Genomic DNA, 26144 nt, shown 5'->3' on the forward strand with positions numbered 1-26144 from the left:
CAAATCCATTAGGTTCCAATTAGAGGTGCATCCCAGGAAATCAGTGTAGTTCATTTAATTCAAAACGTAAAACTCACATAAAAAATTTATTATTTATACACAGTGACATGTTTTAGGTGGATTTTTCTGATAACTTTGATTTAATGTCTATCTGAATTTAGTAGATCAGCCATCAAGACATTTTGGAGGACACATTATTTCCCTCTCCTGACAAGCTTAATGGATATGGCCATTGCTTGGCACCTGCTCACACTACCAAAAATACCAATATCTGCTTTAATGAACAAAACATCACTCCTGGCCTCATAGAGAAGATTTGGTGTATTGTCAATACGAAGATAAGACACATCAGAACTAACAATGCAGTTTTTAAAGCAACATGGGCTTGCTGTGTTTATGCATTTATTTAGACTCAAGGAGTCTTGAGCAAATATTGAGTGCATTTAAGGTACAGTATGAACACAATTTAATTAATATGACATTTCTTAAATAAAATTCATTTTTAATTTGTCCTACATATTAGAAAAATTTAATTTTAATTTGCATTCAATATTGTCAAAATCAAAAAAGGTAAGATGTCATTGCTCACTTAAATATTTTACTCTGATTGTAAGTGAAGTTTTGAAGATATTCCAAATAGTTGAAATTCACCTTCATCCACTTTAGTCCAAAATCAATTTATATCAAGCTTATTTTATATTATTAATACTTTATTTAACCAGAAGGACTCTAATTTACAAGAGCATGCCTGGCCTAGATGTTATGACTTAAAAAAAGACATTCAAATTAAAATTGCACAATAAGAGCAGCATTACAAACATACAAAGTCACTGAAAATTCAAAGACTGCAACTAAAAATCATTAGCAAAATCTGTAATCAAAACATTGAAGTTCAGATGGTTGGGCATCGGCCATGTTTAAAAGTTATTTAATCGCTGCTATTTCTGAGATGAGTTCAGTTTTGGGGGTGACTCAAATAGTTTGTACAGACCATTTGAATAGCCTACTTGTTTATGCAGTAACTTAGTATGAGTACGCTCATATCACGGTGATAAAAACAAAAGAAATGTCTCAAGTTCTTGGTAGGAAATGTAAAATGGTAGATTTCACTATTTATCTCTAGAATGCAACGTATAGCATTATTTTGTAGTTTTATAGTTTGCAACCTATTTTAGACGAGACCAAATGCAGTGAAGAGACATCTCTTAGTGCTAGACGGTATATCAGTAGTAATTTTCCCTCCGGTATGAATTTTTTATATACAGTCATACCGCCAGCCTGGTATAAACCAGCCCCTTGTCCTATAATTTATTTCCTCCTTGATTCGTTATGGGGAATTCTCATACTTAGACTGCTTCCTGGAGGAGTGGCCTGCTAACTTTTGTCTATGTTCATGTCAATTCAATATTTAGAGGCATCAGCAACACCGACTGGACGGCTTTGTTCACTTCCTCCACTGTTCTTGCTAAAACTACACACAGACTACAATTTTAAAACAGCGCAGAAAATCGACGTCATCGTTCACAATTTCTTCTGTTGACTCGTTGTCCCGTAAAAAAAAATTGACCGGAGACAATCCGAGTCAAGGGCAGAAATCCCAATCTGCGCTGGAACCGACGATTTATTTTCCAGCGGAATTGCACAGGAAGACAATGGCCAGGCTACCACATCGCGACATAGCGGAGGAAACAGTTTTATCGCTTCAACATGCAGAAAAAAAAAAAAAAGTAATATTGTTTGCCGCTAGAAGTGCTAGAGAGCCCTGAGTGGAATAGCCACCACCAAAAGTCAAACAAAGTAGAACGTAGCCAGGTAGCGTAACAGTCTTTTGGCTAACAGCTAGACGTAAGTTGGTCTGAAGAACAGAAAACAGATGGCGGATAAAGATAGCGAAACAGGAGATATCAAAGAAAACTGTTTGCCGAAGAGAGGAGCTATTATCTGTAGTTAGGAAGGTTTATTTTTTGTTTTTAAAAGATGTGGCGCACGGCATATGGCGGGAATAGCAAACGGTGGAACGACATTACGGATACGGTCTCACTACAGTCTATAAAGACAGCTTCAGAGCCACGATTAAAACGCTGAATTCAAGGTATGTCTTATCAGGGCGAAAATACTTGAACCAAATTGCTTAATTCATGAATAACGTTCATAATGTTTGTCTATTTATCAAGATGTTCACATCAATCGATATTCTTACTGTTAGTTTTAATGTGGACTGTTTGTTTTTCTAATGTAGCGGTTCTCAACGTGGGCGGTACCGCCACCCAGGGGGCGTTCACAGGACGGCAGGGGGCGCTGGCGCACATTTTTACAAAAGGGGGGCGCTGGGATGCCTGTGGGGGGCGTTTGGTCAAAGGTAAACTTTACACCTTAAATGCACAACAATGCCAGTTTAGACTTTGAGCAACTTGGTAAAACTGTATTGTTTAACATTAAATCATGCTTGGCTGCAACTGTATCGATGGGAGCTCTTCTTCTATTCAGTGTTTGTTAGCTTCTTGGCGCAGCTCCATTCTCCTGCTACTTTAGCTTCATCGCATCAGTTCAGCGTTAAACCGGCTGATGACGTTGCTGTGATTCACTTTGTTTGGTATTTCTGTACATATGTTTTGGCAGTTCTGTGATCATGTCAAAGCAGCAACTTATATTAAAATGTGTTTTATTTCCGTCTGGATGCTGCCCGCTTCCATGGAAGGCTAACAGACAATCGCTCTTAACATGTAATTACTAAAATCACGATACCCTCACTGTGTATCCCTCTGAAAAATGAACCCATATAAATAAAGAAATCCCTCCATGGGTGATACCACGATAGAGAGCGTTCATTTTATAGCGTTAACACGGTGCTGTAAGTGGTCCGGTATGAAACGGGGGTGATAGAACAACACAGCACTTTTAAATTTCAATAATCAGAATGCAGAAATTGTTTCCGTTGTTTTAAAAGGTTTATGTCAGTCTGCCTTTTCCTCATCGATACGCTTCCCGACCGCCCTGCACCTTAAGGGCTTAAAAAAAATAAAAAGACGCGCACATTGCACAAAACTCTGAAACAGGAGAAGCGGGACATAAAACGGAGCGACGAACTAGATGTGAATTATGGCATAAAAACAGAGAATCCGACGCTGAACAGTGAAAAATCAACACATGATGTGAAACACTTTTTAGGAGGTGCAGCAGGTGATGAGTGAATATTACTGGTGGTGAATAGCGTCAATAAACGCTAAAATAAATCTAGCAACAGGAAAGAAACTAAAGTGGACATAGCAATAAACCAAGAGAGGATAAAACTAATCAAATGAAACTAAATAGAAATGAATGAAGAACAAATGTCAGAATAAACTAAAACTAAAGTAAATACAGAGGAATAAACTGGTATGGCAAGACATTTCGATCAATACTTAATACAGAGGACTGTATGGCAAGAATAAACAGACACTATTTCCAGATAAAAGGTAAAATAATAGTTAATGGGTTTGTTGAGACCATATCTAATACTGAGAATAAATATATCTTACAGACCATAACAGTAAAGAACTGATCACTTATTTATGTTTTTAATTAGATTTGATATATTTATTTCTTCAATATTATTTTTCATGTCAGTGTTAGAGTGTCATGAGGCTGATGACTCCATAACACTTTCAATTTGACTCATTAGGATTTGATTAAGAACCAGATTTGTTCTTTGTAATTTCTGTCCAGTAAAACTATTAATCTATAATCAATAGACATGTCTATATAAAGATATAATCCATGTTTCTGTCTCATATTTGTATGGCATTAAAAGGACCTGGAAAGTTTGTTTTTCCACTGAAAGCTCTGGTTTGAACGATAAATGCCATGAGGGTGACATTTTATGGATGATACTCTGATGTCCCATTCTCCTGAAGGCAGCACAGAGCTGAACCGAAGAGAATAAGAGTTATGATTAATGTAGTTACAGTTCTATCCATGTTTTAATGTTGCAGAGCTCAGTCATTTGCAAATAGATCAAAGTTTAAACTGGCATGTTGTACATCTTTTATCTGGTCATTTTGTGGAATATTTAACAACTAGAAAATGGCAAAGAATAAGAATATTTTTTCCACTCTGATTGGCTGCTGTTAGGCCTACAAATTTTAACTTGAATGTTCATTGCATTTTTCATAGACACCTGTGAAAATAATTTCTATTCTCCTGGCTCTTTTGTTCTCTGGGAAATTATTTGTGATGATAAATACAGAAACAAGCATAAAAATCAAAACATGTACAATAGTGATAGTAATATTAATGATAAAATAATGGTCAGTGCAAAGTAGCCTACAAATTCTTTGGTGGGGGGCGGTGAGGGACCTGGATAAGGGCTGGGGGGGCGCTGGCCCAAAAAAGGTTGAGACAGAGGCAGTAGTGTATGGCACTTTTGAATACTTTAATACTGTATGTTGGATATTAATGTACATCCAAATTTGGGATGTTTATTTGCTATTACGTTTTTATGTGTGACGCTGTAATATCTTGACTTGGCCACTCAGGGTCATATTAAGCTTGTGTCTTACTTATGCGGTACTTCAATATTTTCAACACTTCAATACTACACACTGAGTATTTTAGGTCAATTTATAGTGTTTATAGAACCGTCATAAAATGTTTTGTCTTGGAAAGAAAGCAGTGTTAATATTTGCATATATCTTTTATTTGTCAGTGTTGCATTTTGAACGTCAAACCATTTTACAGTCTACTTCTCTGTCTGCTATCTCATACAGACTTATATGTTGTGTTGTTTTTTTTGGGACAACAATTGGATTTAAAGCCTCATGTGCTTCTGACAGTAAAATAAGCTACAAACATATAAAAGCCATCATGGAAAAAAAAAAAGAAGCTAAGTTAAAAAAAATATTGTGATATACAGAGAAGCCAACAGCATTGTAAAAAAAAGAACTAAAGAAAGAAAAACTGTGATACAAATTTTTAGTCATACTGCACAACACTAACTTCATTCATACATTTGAAATTGGATATTTAGATACACCGAATTAAAGGACACACACTTTTTCTCACTGTTTGAAGTCAAATGCAACCAAACGTCTCGTTTTAGGTTAGTCAGAACTACCAAAATTATTTCTATTTGCTGAATGCCACAAAACTTAACAAGAAAAAAATGTTGAGACTTTTTTTGTAACTTTCTTCAAATTCAGAATTAAATACATTGAATCGAGGATAATTGTGTTTTACTGTATACTTAGGTCAAGCCTTTTGGGTTTCCTTCCACAAACTGTTCTGTAGAAAATGCATAAGGACTCTTGAGTCTTGATGAAACTGGATCTGGAGGTCTCTCTGCGTCTTAGTGGTCTCATTCTCCATCACCTGTGCATTCGTCTCTCACTTTGACTCAACTGTCCATCTTAAATCTCAGTATCAGCCACTTTCTTTTTCTGCTATGTGTTTAGAGATAGACAGGCACTTTGGCACAGTGATAGTGGCAGCAGATGCTATACTTAGAGCAAAAGCTCAGCAGCTGAAATCCTGGCCAGGGCAAAACTCCAGCTACATTGTACTTTACTAAAATGGGAGGCCTACCACTAGAGCCATTCTAGCTCAGACATCTCTTGGATTAAGGGTGTCTGTGTTAGATTATAGGGGCAACCAAGACACGAGGATGACTATAATTGAAAGTGCAAAGTCCCTTTTTATTCCTGAGATTCTTTGAGTAAGTTGCATCTTTTCCAGGCATCACCATAAAAATTTCATTTGAAAAAAAAGCTTACCCCTTTCTGGCCATAATTTTTATGAAAAATTATGAAGCTTCAGTAATATACAACTTAAAGTGAGAAGTAATAAAAAATATATTGTTAATGCTTCTAGAGACTTGCAAATCAAATAAAATCTATGTAGTTGTTGCTCTTTTTACCTTAGTCCCAGGTAGTGGAGTTGTAAACCTCCTTTTATCGAAGTCACATGGTCACTTTAAGCTTTTAAACCAATTTTACCTGCACCTGTGATTTAGTCTGAACACGCTGCTGTATTTCTCACTAAATCCTCCTTGCTCAACCAGAAGTCTCTGAATTAGGGCATTTTATGACGCTACAAAAAAATTTGCTACTTTTATATTATTATTATCCACAATTGATCAGCAAAATAAAAAAAATGTTGCATTGGTTCACTATCTTGGGAAAGCTGCAGATTAATAAATAAAATATATTAGTTGGTTGAATGGTAACACAGTTCCTATCTTTGTTTAAACACTGAAAGACCAACACAAACTTTACATTATTTTAGATTTTATCCAAAGAGGAAAAAAGAAACTTGTAGACATGTTACATATTTGTTTCCCTTGACTCTAAATTTTAAAACCAATGTAAGGAAGATGAGAATCACGTTAAAAGACAATTTTTATTCACTCACAATTGACACATCCGGTGCCAGTTTTAATACAGTGATTAAGTAAGCCCTAGGTATCAATGTGGATGAGCAGCAGAAATAATTGGTAAATGCTATATTTAAAATTTTACATTTAGTTAATGCATGCAAAGTGTGTGATTCCTTTTAAAAGAATCAGACTTAAGCATTTAAATTTCATTGCACTCTGAAGAAACAAAACAGAAAACTTTAGAAATGAATGGATTCTTTCACAGGTGGGTGGGTGATCTTATCGAAATTCTAAAAAATATATTGTTTTTATAATAAGATTTGAAATGATAGAGTTAATGATAAATCGTCCTTGTCACTACCCGATAACAAGAGTTCTAGTGACCTGAACATTTTGTATTCAGCTTCCATATTTTGCTGGTTTCTTGTTTGAAGTTAATGCCGAGAGACAACAGGCAGGAAGCAGCAAAATTGCTTGAACCCATTGTAATACTTTTCCTGCATTTAACACTTGTAATGATTTTATTTTGCATCACATCTGATAAAATAAATGTCAAATTCTTTCAAACTGCCATGTGGCAGTGGCAGCAATGTGGCTGCCACTGCCACATTGCTGCCACTGCAGCAATGTGGCTAGACATTGCTGCAGTTTAAGTTATGCTTGATTTCATTGACTAAATATAAAATAACCTTAAAATTAGGCCTTCTTTTGCAAACTCTCCTAAGAGTCTGATATAAACTACCGTATTTTTCGGACTATAAGCCGCTACTTTTTTCCTGCGCTTTGAACCTTGCGGCTTACACCCCTGTGCGGCTTTTCTGTGGATTTTTCTTCAACCGCCAGGGGGCGCTTTAGCAGGAAGTGAATCATTGGAAGTCAAAATTGGAAATCAAAGAGAAACGTGCTAATTTTCATTTAGAACAAGCACATGCTAGCAGCAGGCACGGCGGAGAAATGTTTTCAAACTCATATGATGCAGCTTTTAAGTTGAGGGCCATCGATCTGGCAGTATGGGAGGGAAACAGAGCCGCTCCTTGTAAGCTCAGCGTGAACGAAACCATGGTTCGTCTTTGGAGAAGGAGAGCTGCGTCCTTAATAAATCCAGCAGATTTATTAGGACGCAGCCCTCTGTATCTCTCATAAATTACAGTGAAGAAGACAAGCTCCTTACAGTTTACTTACCCGTGTCATAAATAATGTAATAACTAATTTCCACCAGCAGATGGCAGTGCTACATCAAGAAAACCTTCACGTTTGCATGGCAAGACGTATGTCCAAGAGATTAGGATGTGTAATTTATATTTTAGAAAAAAATATGTTGCTTAGAATGCATTTCTTCCTGCAGATGTAATTTTCCTGTGTTTTTATTTTTATTTTTTATTTGAAGCAATAACATAATAATAATAAAAGCAAACAAAAGATTCATAAAGTTGGAAGAAATACTAAGATGGTTTGTTTATGCAAATCCTTAAAAGTGTCAAAAATAGAATACATTTATTCCACTTTTACAAAAACACCTCCCCGGCAGAAGATTATTACATAATCATGTGATAAACTTTAGCAACTGAACATAATTCAGTTGTGAGACAAACTCAGACAGGTGCAAACAGCTCTGAGGAGCGTATGCGTTCAGAAGTGCTCGTCAGTGTCTTCCTTTAAATAGAGCCCGCTCCTCACCAGCCCGTCAACTTCCAACATAATCACGCAGCAGCTCAGAAATAGAACTGCGAGGTGGGAGATCAAACTATCACCTCTTAATTGTACCCTGAGTCTTAAAGATGCTGAGAGCCTATTAGCGCACAAAGAAGTGTGGTGTTTACTGCTCCCTGAAAACATGCATCAGTATAATGCAGCTGGGAGATGAGTCAGAAGTTAAACAAGTGGAAGAAGCACCACACTGGCATCCACCTGTGCTGGGACTCGCGTCAAGAGATGCAGACTGTGAGGTGTGGCTGCTGACGAGGAAGAAACTTTTCCTTCCCTCAAACAGAAAAAGAGTTGAGGTGAGCTGAGCTTGATTTGGAGAACTCGATGCTTATTACTGAAAAACACCTGGTTGAAAAACAAACAAACAGTTATCTTCATCATATCTCCAGTGAGTCCAAACGTTTTTGTGCAGGTACTCAAGTCAAAGTCAAAGCAGTAACAGAAAATTTGTCAGTCTCAATTTTTTATATATTTTAGGCAAAACATGCATTATTGTGAATTTAGTACATTGTTTTCAAAAACTACAAATGTAGCATAGTGTTCTGAATCCTTGAGACAATACTTTGTGGATATATCTCTCTCTGAAATTATAGCTGCGGTTTTGGGGGTGAGGGGTATGTCTCTACTGGTTTTTTACATCTCAAAATGTTTTTAATCAATTTTTCTATGCAAAACAGAACAAGGACAGTTAGATTGGAAGGAGAGGTTCCATGAAAATTGGAATACTTGAGTGCATTTAGGTCTGGACTTTGCCAACACCATGTGTCACTGTGGGGGTGGATTTTTCAGGGAATATTCAGTGCTAGTTTTCTGCCATATGTAATCTTTTGCATGAATGCCAAGCAATTAAATCACACTGGATTTTATTTTGTGCTATCAGTTCAAAACTAGTTGAATTCATATCCATACTCTGCAATTTCACTTTTGTTTCACAATTACAACTGACATTGTGTTGATTTGCCAATGAAAATGACAATAAAGTACATGAATATTTTTGAAACTGTTTTAAGGTGTCAATATCTTTGCGAGCAAACCAACCATTGTTGCAGCAAACCAAAACATAAATACATATTTTGCCAAAAGGTTGATGAAATTAGGAGACAATCTTAAAGAATTAGAGAACAATGAGGACGTCAGATGGTGCCATGAAAGCAAGAGGAAAATGTTAAATTCCCTAATCTGTCAAAGAGGTCCATCAAAGTGCCAGTGCATTGATTTTGACCGCAGTTTTCTTTCCGCCTTGCTGACCCTGCAGGCCCTAAAGCTGTCTTCAAGACCCTGGTCTATTGGGAGCCTTTGTCCCCTTGAATTTCTTTCAGTTCCTCTGGGACTTTTGAAAGATGGGGATTTGAGGCCAGTGATAAGCGTGGTGTACCTAAATCAACACCAGAAAGGGAAGGCAGGAGGAGGGGGCGGGGTGAGTTGTGGAGATTGTAAATAGTCATAGTAATAAGAAGGTGAAAAGAGGGCACAACAGGGGAGGGGGGTTTGGCCTGTTGAGGTGCATTCCACTGCCCTCCAGAGGGAAGACAGGGGTTTGAAATCAATGTACTGTTAAGTGCAGCTTTGCTACAGGATACTCTCCTGCATTATCCATGCACCAGCGCATCAAGGCCCTTCCCACTTGCTGCACCACCGTCTGAGGCTACCGACGTGAGGCTCTTCAGCACCTCAAGTTCCTTTCACCTCCACACTCTATGCCAACACTCAACACCCTTCTCCAAACAGTTGTGCCCCTGCTAACTGTGAGACTCATCTCACAACAGGGTCTCACGCCAACAGGCCTGTGAGCATCATACCAGTAGTGTAGTTCATCCACCCCCATCCAGTGCTGATGAACCAGTTCCAAAGGAGGCAGAGAAGGAAAAAATTAAAATAAAGCATCTTTGTTAAAACACACAAACACCTTGGGGGAGCTAAAGAAGTGCCACAGCCAGCATCCTTAGAGCACAAAATTAAAAACATTGAATTTAACAGATACTCTACAATTCCCTAACGAGAAATGATCAGATATTCACTTCTATTTCTTGAGATTATGTTAAAGAGAAAAGAAGAAATCTAAACTCGTGTGGCGCAGAAAATCCCTTAAAACTAAAGCTGGCCAACAAATGATCATTGACCTATGTGTATTCTGGCTCCCACTAATCAAGGCTAAGCAGCATGAAATAAATAAGTACAAAATCTTTAATTAAATATATCTATATTCATGCATGCAATAATTATAGGTAAAGGTTCTGCAAATGATACATTCTTTGAAAAGGCAGAAAACCGCATGATTTTGCACCTATTAACAAGAAACCAAAATCTAAATATACACATAATTAGAATAGCATCAGTAACCCCCCCCCCCCAAAAAACACTTCCTTCTTATTTTGTCTAAAAGTCATATTCTTCTAATGCATTTGCATGAGCTTGTGCATTAAATGCATCAGCAGTTTCATTAAGTGAGCAGGACCCTTTCAAAATATATTCTATAAAGAAGAGGTTTCCCAAAGGTGTCAATCAACCATCATTACTAATAAAAAAGTAAATAATATTGATGATATGTAAGTAAAGAGGTACAAATTTATTAGCGTAGTAAAAGTGCTAAATTGTTTACACTAATCTGGTTTCATTCTGGTTACCTTTTGAAAAACCATTAGCATATGATATATGGCTGCATTTTATGAGTAATTCTAACAATTATATATTTCACATCTCTTCACACTGAGGAATTTGGCACAAAAACTGATTTATTTGGTGTAGTAGTAAAGTGTTGTGATCCCAATGTGTGTAGTACAAGTCTCATCAAAATCTGTAAAGACTTTGAAAGCTACTCTGTATCTTCCAAGCGTTAGCCTTGCAAGAACTGAGCAAAAAAAAAAAAAAGCGGCGTACTCATTATTGGTAAATTGTGACGCATGAAAAACTTGTCACCTTGGGTACAGAATGGGTTCTTTGTATCACACATGAGACAATGTGTGACCAAGACTTTGATGGGGGCCAAGCTCTTCTTAACTCTTACCGCTCTGTCTGACATTCAGTCAAGCTAAGTGAAAGGAATCAGAAATAATTGCTTAAAAAATTGTGGAAAGATTTTAGCTACATTAAAGTTCCCAGTATGTGAAGTAATGTTGAGCTGCAACACATTTCCAAACAGATCTTTAGTTCTCTTCGGATTCAAACCAAACCGTATGCATCATTTCTTCTACAACTGGATGCTGACTGATGTAGACTACTAGCATTAACCTCAAGATATCTAAATACCAACCTTCTTTAAAATAAAAGTGATTAACAAGATCACAAGTGAATGCATCACAAACAACTCGGTTGCCGCATGAGACTCGAATAGTCCCTCAGGAACAATTCTGGATAATTCTAACAGGCTCGATAATCATTTAGGAAAGGTGACATTTATCAACACATCAAAAGGGAAAATGTAGTGTGAAGAGGAAGCATAATTGCAACTGTCTGAATCGTGCCTGACGTTATTTATTTATTTATTTTAAAAAAAAAAGGGGTAAAGAAAAAAAAATCCTGACCGAGACGCACGTCTCCCTGTGGCTGCGTTTAGTCAGTGAGAGCAGTAATAGCGTGTGACTGAAGGTGAGGAAACGGCCTCGGGCCCTCATCCCCGTTTAGATGTCAGTCCTCCTTGGGTACAATATCTCCGTAGCCTCCCTAGCACCTCCTTACATGAAGTCTCAACATGGAAACCAGAAGACGGCCTTGGGGAAGGTCAAACACACTAGACACTGTTCATGCACACACTCATGAAACATGAACTTTTAAAGATGCACCACTGTCTTTGTTTTGTTAGATCTACACAGCCCCTTCGTGGATCCTCTTGGGCCTGCTGTTGTTGAGAATGCCCTTAAATGGATGATCTTTGGACCCCATTGCAACTAAACTTCGATTGCAAAGATTGTACCCAGAAATGTTAACAACAGTAGCGCTCCGAGTGCAGTTCGTCAGAAGGTATCCCAATGCGCATATCTCCTTTAAGGTAACATGGACTGAATTTCTGGAAGCATGCTGTAGAGGTGTCTATTGATTACTGTACTTCTTGCATGACTGGATGAGAAAGGCACAACTATTGACTTGTCCCAGGCTTTTTGAAGACAAAAGGTACTCTAAAGAGTCACTTATTAAAACAAAATTCCCTCAAACAATCAGCAATTAGGTAATTGGATGGTTATTATTGTGCATGCACTTGCCCTTTGTCATTTTACAATCACAATCCTCAATGGTTTTTGAGGATTGTGTTTTTATGTGAAAGAATAACACATCAATGGGAAGTGGAAGGAAAATTACATGGGTTTCAATATTTATTTATTTTTTTATAAAATTAAATGGTGCAGCATACATTTGCCTTTACTCTGATAACCCTAAATAAAGTTCAGTAAAACTATTTACCTTCAAAGATGTACGTATACTCCATCCGTGTGGTAATTTAATCTCAGTATAAATCTTGCTTTTCTCTGAAGGCCTCATTGGTGAACAAAACAACATGAGGTTCGGTCAACAACCTGCGGCTCCAGAGCCACAAGTGCCTCTTTGACGCTTCCAGTGTGACTCCCAATAACTACGGCTAAAATGATAAAAGAATGAAGGTTTTAAAATAAACATTAAAGGCAGGTTTTTGCAGTTTTTCAGTCTTTTCATGGATTCATTCCATTGGATTTCTAAAAGAGAATGAAACTGAAAGTACCCTCAATCATTTTTTAGATACATTGGAAACTGTTATTTTTCTTTTACATCATATTCCACAAATATCAACATTCTATTGAATAATATGTATCCTTTTTTTTTTTGGTAAAGTTTTAGATTTTTCTTTATCTCATAACTTTACAGTATAAATAAAATGTGGTTCTTTAAAAACAACAGGAAACCTCCTGTAGTAAATATTTATCAAAAGATTCTAAATTGAATTTTTTAAAAGGTTGTGCAACATTTGTGGGGATACATGCATTTTAATGAGCTGGACATTGTGGGAAAATGAATTTTTGGTCCACAAAGACTGCAGACCTCAAACAACACTGGGAAGGACAGGAGTGAAGCTCAGGAGAGCTTTAAAAAAAGAACAGGTCAGAATAAAAGCCCATCTTAGGACACTGTTTAGTTCATTGTAAAAAAGAAACAACAAAAAACAATGATGTAGTAATGCATAAGTGCAAACCAGGGTAAGGTACCTATTAACATGCTGAGAAAGATAAGCGATTACCAGAGAACCAGTCAACAGGCCCATGGTAACCTTTGAGGAATCTGTCAAAAGGATAACAATCAGTTGTGCAAATCACAAATCTGGCCCTTATTAAAGAGTGGCAAAAAAGGAATCCATTATTGAGAAAAAGTCATAAGAAGTCACAAGTCCTAGGGGCATAGCAAACATGTACAACAGTCTTCAAGAACCACTACCCTTACATGTTTTGGGTGTTTCCCTTCTGCCACACACCTGACTTGAATAAGTGGGTGATTAACAGGCTTCTGTAGCGCCTGATGCCATGAAGAGGAGGTCATGCAATCATTTGAATCAGATGTTCTGGAACAGAGACGTATCTAAAATATCCGGGGCATTGGTCCCGGGGAACCAGAATTGAGGAACGTTAATGGAAAAGAAAGTTCTGTTTTCAAATAAGATTAAAATGTAACTTTTTGACCCAAATTGAACGCCAATAAATTCAAATCTATTACTGTACGTCACTGTCATCATCTCCACCATTAAAACTTAGTAGTGGTATCATCATGTTTGTTCAGAACGGCTGTGGAAGCTGGTCCAAGATGATGGGAGGATGGATGGAACTAAATGTAGGGAAATGCTGAAAGACTTGAGATCGGGAAGGCAGTTCACCTTCAAGCATAACAACCCTAAAACATACAGCAACAGCTACAATGGAATGGTCTAGATTCTCAATTCTGATCCCTCGGGACCAATACCTTGTGTATTTCCGATGCACCTCTGTTCCAGAACACCTGATTCAAATAATTGCGTGACCTCCTCTCCATGCCGTAAAGCGCTACAGAAGCCTGTTAATCACCCACTTATTCAAGTCAGGTGTGTGGCAGAAGGGAAAGACCTAAAACATGCAGGGCAATGATCCCTGCAGGACCGGAATTGAGAAGCACTGGTCTAGATCAAAGTATAGTCGTGTTAGAATGGCTAAAAAAAAAAATAAAAATCAAAGTCCAGACCTGAATCCAACTGAGAATCATAACTGACTATAATTGAAGATTTGTGTTCACAGATGCTCTGCATCCAGTCTGACTGAACCTGAGCTGTTTTGCAAGGAAGAATGAGTGCAAAGCTGGTAGAAACGTAGCCTCAAAGATAATAAATAACATTAATAATACAAAATATATATTTAAACCAATGTAACATTTTCCTTTTATGTGTGTGAACATTTTGCAAGGCATTACACATTTAGCTTTTATGTGCACATTGTGAACAGGACTTTCATCTACAACAGATAACTTCTGCAGTATCTAATAACCAACATAGTTTAATACTATATATATATATATTTATGTGTGTGTGTGTGTGTTTATGAAAGAAGCGTACTAGAGGTAACTGACTTTGCAGCCTGTTGAGGAAGTACTGCGTTGTGCAATAAGCTTAGGTTCCTCAAATTTTGGGATTCTTATCTCTAACAATACTATCAAGAAAAAATAATTATACAGCTTGAAAATAACCTCATATGAGCATCGATAAAGGGCAATTTTAACGAGTAAGAGGAATATCAAGTTGATGCAAAGCGATGCTTATTCGATAAAGGAGGGTTCAGCAAGTTATTTTGGAGATTCTAACTGTGAGACATACGAGTGCTATTTCCAGAAATGCTTCTTTTCTCAATTGTCACACATCTCTGCAGCTATTCTTTGGGGTGAGCGCGGCTGCCATGCTTGTCCGGTTATAATCTTGACAGCTGTTCTCTGTATCGCAACAAATTATCAACAGGGGTCAGGGCATTAAAAAAAAAGGGGAAGAAAAACATTGTCAGCTGCTCTAAAGCACAATTTGCTGACATGAGCAAGTGAAAACATTTTTATTCTTGAGGCCCAAACCTCCCACCTCAACCCAAGAGTCTTTTTTTTTTTTTTTTTTTTTTCTTACAGCTTTCCTGAGAGGCCGGGGCAATCAAGCACTCTACCTTGTTAGGAGGTGTTAATTGGAGTTAGTCAGACTCCTCACTTTGTCAAGGAGTCTGACAACAGAATTAATTAGAATTTGAGTATGTAAATCAATTCAAATTGGGGTCCTCATAGGGGAGGATGTGAAGTATTTTTTGCTGAGAGAAAAAGCAGGTGCCTCAAGCATGAGCCAAGTGCCTATTATGACTTCCCTCTTTATAGATCTTATCTTCGCAAATGCAATTTTGGAGAGGCCGAAGACATACGGTATAAATAGAGGTGTTGAGCGGAGGGTTACATGTAGACGGATTGCTGCTGGATCCCTTTTTTTTTTGTGCCTGTTTTTCACATTTTTATGTGTACCCCGCCTTGCATGCGTGTTGCATTGCTTAGGTTAATGATAAAATGTGTGAAAACACCATGGCAACAACAGAAACAGGACTTTGTGCTTTTCTACGCCTTTAGCTAGGCCCGTGTTGTCAGTCGTGTCAAGTTAGACTCGCAATTCTTGTAAATCTATGTTTAAATTACTCTTTGCTCACTTGAATTAAGAGGTCCAGGTGTTGGTGTGGCATTTATTTACAGATTGAAAATAAGTCCTCCCCACTTTTTATGCAAATATACCAAGAGATATAAGCGCTCTGTTTACAGAAGCAGAGAAAGAGGAAATCCATTCTTGTTGTGTGCTTTATTTTGATACCCTATATTCTTTTCTGCCTTTATTTGTCATGTGTACTTGTATATTTAACAGTTAAGAGATGTCTTTATAGTCCCGTTTTGTTATCAAGTGCATTGCTAAATTCTTGCAAAATATGTTAAAGGTAGATTCCAATTATTTTTTGAAAAATCACACCATTTTTCAAAACGAAATGACGCTGCACATATCTAATACTACAATAAACAATTTTTGATACACATATTCCTGAGATATGCCTCGTTGCTGAAGTTACTTTTACTACAGACTGTGTTGAGAACATATGTTATATTTTATGTAAAAATGCACTGTATGCTGTTTTTATAATGCAACCCTGTTTGGTTGAAAATATGACAGCCTCAAAATTTCTATGCATTAATTTTCGTTGAATAAAAAAAATGTAGAGAAAATCAATATTTAGACCCAATGATTTTGAGTATGCATATTTTTCTGCACCTATGAATACATGTTTCATATCGAACCACTGGGAAATAAATGAATGCGACCTGATTTTGCTTTTTGCCGTCCTATCAGTTCAGTTTCAGGGATTTAATTATGCAAAAGCTCGCCAGATGCAACACCAAATGTGCCATTTTTGATCCAGGGATTCCAGAACCATTTACCTCTTTAAAAAGTTTGGACTTTCCTTGAGTAAATACATGACCAAATATGACATTTTCCACATACACATGAAAAATGCTGTTTCGGGCTCTCATGTTTTCTATAAAGCACATAAAGCAATGATTAAGAATTGTCATGCTGCATTTAGGTCAAGCTCAGTATATCAAAAAATGTTGCACATAATATAAACCAGGCAATACTTCCAGAACATTTTGTTTTCAAAAGCTTTGAATAAACATCCCAATGCCAAAAATTTTAAGTTAAATAAGGAATCCTTTTAGCCTGCTTTTGTGGCATTAAAATATAACAAACATTGTTTCTGGTACAGCCGTCATGTTTCCAGCGTACCGTTCTATTTCTATTTGCGGCTTGCCGACGTCAAACGGAAAGTGGCTCATGAAGCGCCATACTTCCTTATAAAAACATACCGAGAAAGACATGTTCGACAAATGCTTTATGAAAAGCCATTTTATTATTCCATTTAATAACACTCCCATGAAGACATTTTATACAAGATACATCACATTCTAAAGTGCACGAATACTGTACAACGAAAAATGACTTAAATACGGAGGGGGTGGCAGGGTAGAAATCACATTTGTTTAAAAAGAAAAATGTAAAAAATAATTTAATTAAATTGAACATGCATCCTTTTTCCAAAACAACAATCACTATGCATGTTTCTGCTCATGTGACAGGGGTTGGCCTGGGAAAATAACCTTGTGCAGCTTGCTTGGGGAAACACTAAGCTTTGGCACCTTTAGAGAAAAGAGAAAAAAAAAGGCATTAACAAGGACTGGAGATCACTCAATGATAAAACCAAATAATTATATTTAGCTTAAATAAATTCAGTCTTAGGGGCTTGTGTAGAATGCATAATAACCCATGCCTTTTGGGTTGTCCTTGTACTCCTCCGCAGTCAAATCCTCACACTTGATGGTGGGAGAGTTCTCTGTACTTGAGCCCCCTGGGGACATCCTGCGCCTCTTGCACACCATGGAGTACACGCCAGAATCGCTAGAGTCCACTGATTTCAACGAGTGGGACGTCTCGATCCAGGTTGAGGTGGGTTGAGCGTTCTCCTCTGGCAGTTTTTCTTTAGCAGTCCCCAGCTGGTCCTCTGCAAAGGCAGGGGGGCTTGGACGAGGAGACCACGGTAGGCCTGTTGTCATTTTGCGCTGGTAGGAGCTCCTAGTTCCCCAGCCTGCAGCCATGGAGGCAAAGGCCGAGTCTGGGTAGTAGCTGAGGGCGTGGGAGGTCTGCAGAGACAGAGGCTTGATGCCGTACGACAGCAGGCTGCTGGTCGAATAGTCATTTTCATAGGAGAGATCCAGCTTGTTGGAGCCTGGCTGTTGAACTGGGGGAACAAACCAGCGCTGGGCGGAAGCAGCAGCACTGGGATCCTCGCCCTGCGGGGAGAGGAGGCTGTTGGTTTGGGGGACGGCCCGTTCGCCGGTGTAGAATCGGTTCTGAGGCAGGTTGTTGACAAACTGGTCCTGAAAGAAAGGCTGCATGGCATAGCGGGCGCCGGGTACAATCTGGGTAGAGCGAGGGGAGTCTGTTGGTGACGGAGTCAGCCTGTCACTCTCTGGGGCTGTGTACATCCTGTTAGCAAGGAAACGCATATTAAAAAAAAAAAAATCTGCAAGATCCTTTGACATGCATCAGTTAAAAAAAAAAAAAAAAAAAAATAGTATGCAACACTTACGAGTCATAATTGTCCCTGAAGCCTTTTGCAAATGGGTTGTGGTCTATCTTCAGCTGTGTGATCTGAAATGTAAACAAGAAGAAGCCCAGGATTAACAATGTGCATTTTAGTATAAGCAACTATTAGAATAGAAATTAAAATAATTTATATATATGCAGGGCAAAATGAAAACTGCTGTGTCCAGGGTAAAAAAATAAATAAAAAAAATACATTTATTAGAAAGCTTACATCTGTGTTCTGGTAGGCTGTGACGGCTATAAACTGGTTCTCTGGGAAGGTAAAGGTTTGAGTCCTGGCCTCGTTGTTCATGTCCTCCACCCCGTCTTCAGTCACCTCCACAATGTGCAATCGCGGTTGATATTTATGAAGCGACTGCAAGACTATCATCTGAAAACGGAAAACCACAACAGGCATCACACTCTGCTTTTCAAAAGGTGACCTGCTGCGTGTCTTTCTCAGTCGGTTCAAATCTGAAAAACATCCTAAAAAAACAAAACAAAAAAACACAGCTCCTCCAATTATCATAAGCAGGATAAAATATAATTTGTCATGTTAGCATTTAATTATAATAATAAAAAAAGGCATTAGAAATACATTTCTAACCTGCGTGTTGTTGTTGTTGGCTCCTTTATTGTTGGTTAGTTTTAACTTTCCAAATGAAATTTCTTGCCTCATCCAGTGAGCACCAGTGTTGGGAGATTCAGGATGGACATACACTTTGTTACCTGAAATAGAAACGAAAAGAAATATATTGTGTGAAAAACTACCGAATAAAAAAGTATGGACAAAGCACATAATACAAAAATTTGCTTACTTCTATTTATTTGAGAATGAAAGGCAAAAAAAAAGGTTCTGATTTTTCATAAACTCCTGCTTTGAAAAAAAACAAAACAAATATGACCCTATATTAATTTATAACTAAAACTAAAAACATTTTTTAAAATTTACAATGTATTAGATGCAATTCTTTAGAAATGTTACCAGCCGAATCGATTTAGGCCTTTTACTTCATCAATTTTAAAACACAAACATGTATCTGATTTCTTTCAAAATGTGAGTTTACGTCATAGTGAGAACAGAAATTGCATTCCAATATTTATGCACAAATATTTTAAGCAAATTAGGCCCGGTTCCATGTATAAAATTTCCACACATATTTTTTGGTTCCCAATTTTTTTTTTTTCTCCCAGAAATTCTGTATTTGCAATAGCTTCTAAAATATGATTAAATGATGTAGATCACCTTGCATATTATTGTCTGCTTTTCCACAAGTGACCCACTTTCCTCCCTGAAAGCGCCAGTGATTCGGGTCGGCCAAAACTATTTCTACAAACACATTGTAATGGGCCGTGAGGTTCAGTCCGGTGATGTTGAAGCTGAGGAATGGGAACATCCGTCTGCGAAAGAAAGAAAATAAAGAAAAACATTAACATTTACTTATTTTTTGTTGGAAAAACTCTTGAATAAATTCCTACACATTTTTTTGCGTTTCAGTACGGCCTCGTTCACCAGGCCGGTTTTTTTCCCCCCAATTAAAAAAAAAAAAAAATGTAATCACTATTACATTTTTTAGTTTTAAATTGTCATGGAGAATTTTCTATCAAGTTACATTTTAGAAAAACAAAAAATGTGGGTTATGATACAGCATAAGGAAAAAAAAGGAACAAAAAAGTAAATAATAATAAAAGTGGAAATTTCGAATCGAGTTCTGAATCCTCTGAAGTCGGTCTTTACCTGCCCTGTTTGGTGATGATCATCTCGGTCTGGTGCCGGTGGAACTTCAACCAAAGAGGCCGGTTGCACAGATAAACCTGCGCCCTCGCTCCGGCTGCGGAACCCGGTAGAGACATGGACCCGATTCCCGTCCCGGTCCCGGAGTAGGACGGGTACAAACAGCCCGGGCCCTGGCTGAACTGGTACCCTCCGCTGCCGAACTGACTCCGGCCGCTGCACACGGACGGAGCGGAGAAGCCCGCGGGCGGCAGCACAGATCCGTAGTGTAGTGAGGCCGGGTACCTGGAGCCGCTGGAGCCTGTGTACACCGAGCCGGTCTGTCCAGCGTAGGGAAACAGGGAGCAGGGGCTTGCCATGTCGGAGGTGGTCTGGGAGGAAGATATGAAGTATCTGTCTGAACCGAGCTCGTCTATGTTGTATCGCCGGCCGCTCGTCAGCTCGTCCTCCCCAAGCACTGGGGAGCCTTTCCTCCCGTCGGTCTTATTATTATAGGAGTCCCCCTCTGCCTCGCCCAGCATTCCGTTCCCCACCCCGCTCAGGTACTTTTTAGGAGCGCTGCTGGACTCTGACTCTGTGCGCTCCACCTCCTGGTAGTCGAGCTGAGAGGACGGCCTGGGGCTGTTGTTTGCGCTGTCCGACGAGGACAGGTTGTAAAATGTCTTGGGTAAATTGATGCTGGCGCTGGGAAGAATATTCTCTAACTGCATCGTTTTGTTCAAGTTCTCGCAATAAATAAATAGTTCGAAACGGAGTCCAGAGAGGTGGAATCTCAGAGCCGCGGAGGTGCCACCGGCGCCCGGGTTGGTCTCGGTTTCTGCAGCCCACCTCCCCTTTCACCAACGACGGGATGTTGGAGCCTCTCTCCTCGCCTACAGATTTTCAGATTAGATCAGATAATGGTTTGGATGGGAGATGCTGAGCGGCTCTTATATGATTCGCTCATACAACGGATTGTAAACGTCAGGGGAGGAGTTTCGGAGAGGGGAGCAGACCCTCTCCTCAGCCAATAGCAGCGCTGCTGTGGTTCAGTTAGAAAAGAATATTGTGCCAGAAGAGTGTTCAGCTATAGTTACCTTTTAAACCCGATGTGGACGTCGATTCAACTGAAGTTGAACTACAAAGGACATTTTAATAAATCATAGAGTATCCACAAAAAGTTAGTTTTCAGTAATACAGATTACAAAGTAAAACTAGAGATTAATTACAAAGTGACATGCCAAGCGTTTATACATCTCAGTTTTGATTATTATTGTTTACAGCTAAAAACAAAACAAAAAAAAAAACAGGCAAAATTAAGTTCCTGACAAAATCTGATTATAGAAGACTAAAAGAAAAAGAATTTTTACTACTGAAACTGTTGAGGTCAACACAATCAGTGGAAGGTTGTTAATTGTGGCTACAGTTCTCAAGATGAGTCATTGACACCCTCCAAGAAAAGTAAGCCACTAAAGGACATGACACTGGCTGTGCACATAGCCTATTCATGGAAAGTTTAGTGGAAGAAGAAAATCGGTGGCAAGAATGTGCTTGCAAAGTATGGCCCATTCAAGAGCTTTATAGGTAAGATTTACTAGGTGCGCACTGGAATCAGAACTTCCAGGTCCACTATGTGCAGATCCAGGACATGGACCACAGCTATCACATTTGACTTGTGTCTAATAGTCTAAGATACTCTTTTCAGATTAAGTTAAATTTTACATCCAAAATGGAAAGTAAGGGGAAGCATCATTCAAGATTTAGGAATATGTATATACTGCTGCTGGTCTACTGCAGCAGTTTTCAGCACCAGTCCTTGAGGGCCGGGGTCCTGCAACTTTTAGTTTTGTGTGCTCTGCTTCAGCACACCCAGGTCAAATTAGCAGGTGATTAGCAGAACTCTGGAGAACTTTACTGCCTACTGAGGAGTTAATTCAGCCAATTGATTCAGATCTGTCGGGCCAGGAATGCACCTAAAACCTGCAGGGTACCGGTAATACCTCTGGTCTACGGTGTTTCACCCATTCCGAGGTCAGTACATCTGCCAGGAGGTGTAAGAGTACTACATGCTGCCCTCTGCTGAAAAGCTTTATGGAGTTGTTGATTTCAGTTTCTTAGCACCTCCTCACATATCCACATGTAGGGAAACGTACTCATGTAATGACAATGGTTTTCCTGCTCTGAATTGGTCAGCACACTCACTTGACACATTTCCATCCAGAATCTATTGGGTATTGACAAAAGGAAGACAGGAAACTCTAGACCCGACACGACACAGAGGCTGAAGGCTGTTATCAAGACAAGTTGGACTTCATTTTCTTCTGTGAAGAGCCACAGACTGATGGCCTCTGTGCCACGATGCATCAATGCAGTAATTCATGCAAACACTCAAGTGCCGAGTTCACATACTCTACGCTACTCGGGCATCCTTTTCAGTAGGCTGACATTTCTATAAAGTACATTTATTGGATTTATGTCAAATCGCAGTTTTCTGAAAAGTACATTATGAATTTACATTAGCAGTAGGCCGCAATCCTCAAAACAACCAAAACCGTTTTGGTTGTGATTTATTGGGATTAAAACACCAACAAATATCATGAACAAATATTATGTATTATCTTCTTGGTTGCGAAAAAAATGAGCAGATGTATTTTATCCTATAGGTGTCACAGTTTTTAGTCATTTGTTTTAATTTCTGCAGTTAGGCTGAAGGAAAAATTGTCTGATGGTCTGAGCCAAAGGATGGCTTTGCTTATTTTTCCAGAATATCAAGCTTAATCAGCAAGAAGTTATTTCAGAGAAAAACTTAAATACTGTCCAATACAAGATGCTCCCATCATGGAAGATACCACAGTTTCACTGTATTTAAATAAAACTAAAAAGTTTGAGGTTTCTTGCTATTGTTAAACTGAAAACCAACAAAATGTTACTACTGCTTTTGATGATTTGGACTTACCATTTATAGTCATGTACATTATATATTCACTGAGATACACAGACTCAAATATTTTTGAGCAAACACCAATTAATTTTTGTAGTCATTGTCAAATGCCTATTACTGCAGGTCATTTTCCTGTCTTTTCACCTTTATATTGCTTATTGTGCAACAATCGATAAAAACTAAAAATAATCCCAAACTACTACATTTCCATAGCATCGTTGTTTCAGTCTGTAGTTCCAAGTGTGCAGCAATACAGGGCTGAAGGGCAGCACTGAGTTTCTCAAAACTCTATAGTTCCAGATTTTATTTTTATTTTTTTACAAAGAGCTGAAGTTCAGACACAAGCAGCAGCAGCAAAAAAAAATAAAATAATAATAATTACATTAGTTTTACAAGTCTCTCTGTGAACACAATTATGAACATTTTGTAGTGTATGTGTGCGATTAGAGGCGTTTATAATCCCTTATGAATTAAAGTTTTCTTGACCTGCCCAGGCCAGCAGGGGGCCCTAACCAAGCGCAAACACCGCCTATACCTCGGACTGGCCCTGCACGAGATTATTTTCCATGTGAGCGACTAAAATATTTTCAAATTTATTATTATTATTATTTATTTATTTATTTTTTTACCTTTTGTTTGAAAATAAAATGCTCAAAGGTGATAAACCATCGCGCGCGCAAACATTTTTGCGCACGCTCACGTGCACACACGGACGCGCCAACAAAACACCGTAAACCTGCCAGCGTCGGCTTCAAGCCTCCGTCATCTAACAGCACGATGAGAACATTCCGCATTCAGTCAGAAGCTGCTTTTCATAGCGCTTCCATTAACTCACCCCCAGAAAGGCAGCGCAGAGACCCCTCTTTCCTGCGCGCAGACTCTCCTGCCCTTGAAGGGGGAAAAAAAAACAAAAGAAACCAAAGCACTCACATGTGCACCTTGTTTCCTATAATTGGACTTCGCCGCCTCTTCAGCTCCAGCGTTAATAAAAATATCGGCTGCCAAAACCTGCTGAAAATAAAGCTCCAAAAACTAAGAGACGGTTATTTCAATTTCACACTTGTTAGAGAGACGCTCGAGTGAAGCCTGTGAATTTTTTTTTCTTTTTTTTTTTGCTGAAATTTTTCTTCTGCTTTTTTCTTCTGCTTTGTTTTTTTTTTTTTAAACCAATAACATGCTGCTATTTTATTTTCGTTCAGAAACGAAGAAGATGTATTTCGGGGGTTGTATAACTATACCCCTTTTTTATAAATTCAACAGCAACAATAAATAAAATGCAATCAAATATATCACGTAAGAATCTTAAAAATCTCGAACAAATTTTTTTGAAATCCGTAATTGAAATAGGTTTACTCATTTCGTTTAGCAAAAACAATACATTGTATTCAAATAAGGGTGAAGCAGATTTCTGACCATGTGGAATTTTGTACTTTGTCGTATGACTCCCATACTTATGAGCAAACGGGAAAAAGTACTTACTGAAAAAAAAATGGGGTTTTAATATATTAAATATCGGGAAATGTTACCTAATTGTAAAAATCTGTACATCATTTGGACTACAATAATGTGGCAAAAGCAAAATTAATTTGCTTGAACAATATTGAAAAACAACAATAATATTAATGATATTATTATTATTATTATTATTATTATTATTATTATTATTATTATTATTATTATTATTATTATTATTATTATTATTTCTTCAGTACGAACACCTCCAGGTTATAAATACACACTTTCACACACTAACACTAAAATAATGAAAACGGAATTCAAACACTCTCCTATCTAGATGGGAAAAAAAAAAATAACAAAGGAGGAGAACATTTTCCGTATTCAGGCTTCATGGTGAGGGGGATTTCACAGGATTTGTAGAGACAGCGCTCTCTAGTGACCGAGCAGGACACTGGGTAATATTTCCCCCTTTACTGGTTATACTAAAAAAAAAAAAACCCAAAGCTGTAAGAAGTCATATACTCTCACGTCTTAAAGTTGTTTCTCACTTTACATAATCCTCAGCTCAATTTACTGTTTGCATCCTTGTGTTTTAGAGTGTATGTGTATGTGAGGGTGAAGGGTATGTGTATGTGTATGTGTGAAGGGTGGAGGGGGGGAGTTTGTGCATGTGTGAGCTTTAAAGAAAGCGAGGGAGGGGGAAGGATGAGGGAGCAGTATAAGGGGAGGTGAGATGAATTTGGGGAAAATGGGGATACAAATCTGTGAAAAGCTAAGGGAGAGTCTCGGCTGGAGGCAGATTGGCTGGTGTCATAAATGGGACAGAAAAGCTGGGCGACTGGGCCATCAGGGGACCGGAGCGACATGCATACAGCACACGGCCTGTCAATCAGGGAAGAAGACCTCCTCAGCAGACACACAGTCCACCATCAGACAGCTGACAACTGAGATCAAGTGTATTTTCCTAAATAAACCGCAGGTTGTTCATTGAGTACTGGCAAATGGTTTTCATGCCTGTGTCATTTTGCAAAATAAATATCCAAATTGTAATCAGTTGCAGACAAAGTGCATGCAAAGTCCACGTTACGGGGATCCTCACAGGCTTGTGAAGTTGATTTAAATTTCGACATAACAAGAACATGTACCTGTGTATTTATGTCCACCCTGTTTCACCCAAATCTCTGTAGAGGCGTGGTTCCTGCTATCGTAAGCGAGTAAATCTTTAGTTCAAAGAAACCGCATTTGTATTCAAACCACATTTCAGTATTTCACACCTGAGCTGTCAACACCTTATTAGTATAATCATCCCTTATAGGTTTGTTCTCTTTCTCGTCATTTTTTTTATAATCACCAAATTTATCGGCTAGAGTTGGTGAAGGTAGTTTTATTTACGAGATTTTGCTCTTATCACCCCTGCCCACGGTCAGGTTCCTCGTCCTTAACATGAGATTTCCTCGTGAGACTTGTTTCACAGCTGATTGTTGTACATTACTGCTTTTATTTCATGAGCTACTTGACAGATAATCCTGCTAAAACAACCACACTGTTATTGCTTTAATGACTGCGGTCTGAAACATGTAGGTCCCCCTTATGCCTGTAAAGACCTGAAAACTAGAAAACAAAATAAAGCTGATTTATGGGCCACCTATAAATAAACTAAATCCAAATGAGGTGGATGTATAGATCTTACTCATAAAGGAGCTCCCACTTGTGACCTGTCAGCGTGTTTCTTGACCACCTATAAAAGTCCAAGTGTTTCTGAGATGACCCCGCTTGGCCCCAGGCCAGGGCCTGCGCGACAGGGGAAGGGAAGTCCCACCATATTGTTGTCAGAGTAGATCATCAACAC

General features: G+C 38.4%; 1 protein-coding gene and 1 long non-coding RNA gene across 4 annotated transcripts; one reads left to right on the forward strand and one right to left on the reverse strand.

The window, feature by feature from the left end:
- The first annotated feature begins 861 nt into the window (after window positions 1-861).
- On the forward strand, window positions 862-12682 carry LOC103472664 (uncharacterized). 2 transcript variants are annotated; one of them, XR_534906.3, is made up of 3 exons: window positions 889-2092; window positions 11856-12041; window positions 12523-12682. It is a non-coding gene; the product is annotated as an uncharacterized LOC103472664 (long non-coding RNA). The 2 variants fall into 2 exon arrangements; XR_014089887.1 differs by having other exon boundaries at window positions 862-2092; window positions 11856-12682.
- A 4246-nt stretch (window positions 12683-16928) lies between these two features.
- eomesa (eomesodermin homolog a) lies at window positions 16929-23694 on the reverse strand. 2 transcript variants are annotated; one of them, XM_008422433.3, is made up of 7 exons: window positions 23673-23694; window positions 19921-20789; window positions 19429-19583; window positions 18790-18911; window positions 18415-18573; window positions 18187-18248; window positions 16929-18083 (listed from the first exon to the last, which is right to left on the reverse strand). In XM_008422433.3, the coding sequence occupies exons 2-7, from the start codon at window positions 20625-20627 to the stop codon at window positions 17333-17335; spliced, it is 1956 nt and encodes a 651-aa protein (XP_008420655.1). In that variant the 5' UTR covers window positions 20628-20789; window positions 23673-23694; the 3' UTR covers window positions 16929-17332. The 2 variants fall into 2 exon arrangements, with proteins under 2 accessions (XP_008420655.1, XP_017163158.1); XM_017307669.2 differs by lacking the exon at window positions 23673-23694 and having other exon boundaries at window positions 16929-17236; window positions 17368-18083; window positions 19921-20912.
- Between the last annotated feature and the right edge of the window lie 2450 nt (window positions 23695-26144).

This window comes from Poecilia reticulata, chromosome 11, assembly GCF_904066995.2.
Source record: "Poecilia reticulata chromosome 11, P_reticulata-male-v2, whole genome shotgun sequence".
Taxonomy (NCBI): Eukaryota; Metazoa; Chordata; class Actinopteri; order Cyprinodontiformes; family Poeciliidae; genus Poecilia; species Poecilia reticulata.

Excerpts from the sequence above, each read along its gene's own strand:
- eomesa (XM_008422433.3), bottom strand. The coding sequence starts at position 20,627 with ATGCAGTTAGAGAATATTCTTCCCAGCGCCAGCATCAATTTACCCAAG. Across the intron at positions 18,574-18,789 it reads CCAACAACAACAACACGCAG|ATGATAGTCTTGCAGTCGCT; the intron begins GTTAGAAATGTA and ends TTCCGTTTTCAG. Across the intron at positions 18,084-18,186 it reads TTCAGGGACAATTATGACTC|GATGTACACAGCCCCAGAGA; the intron begins GTAAGTGTTGCA and ends CCTTGCTAACAG.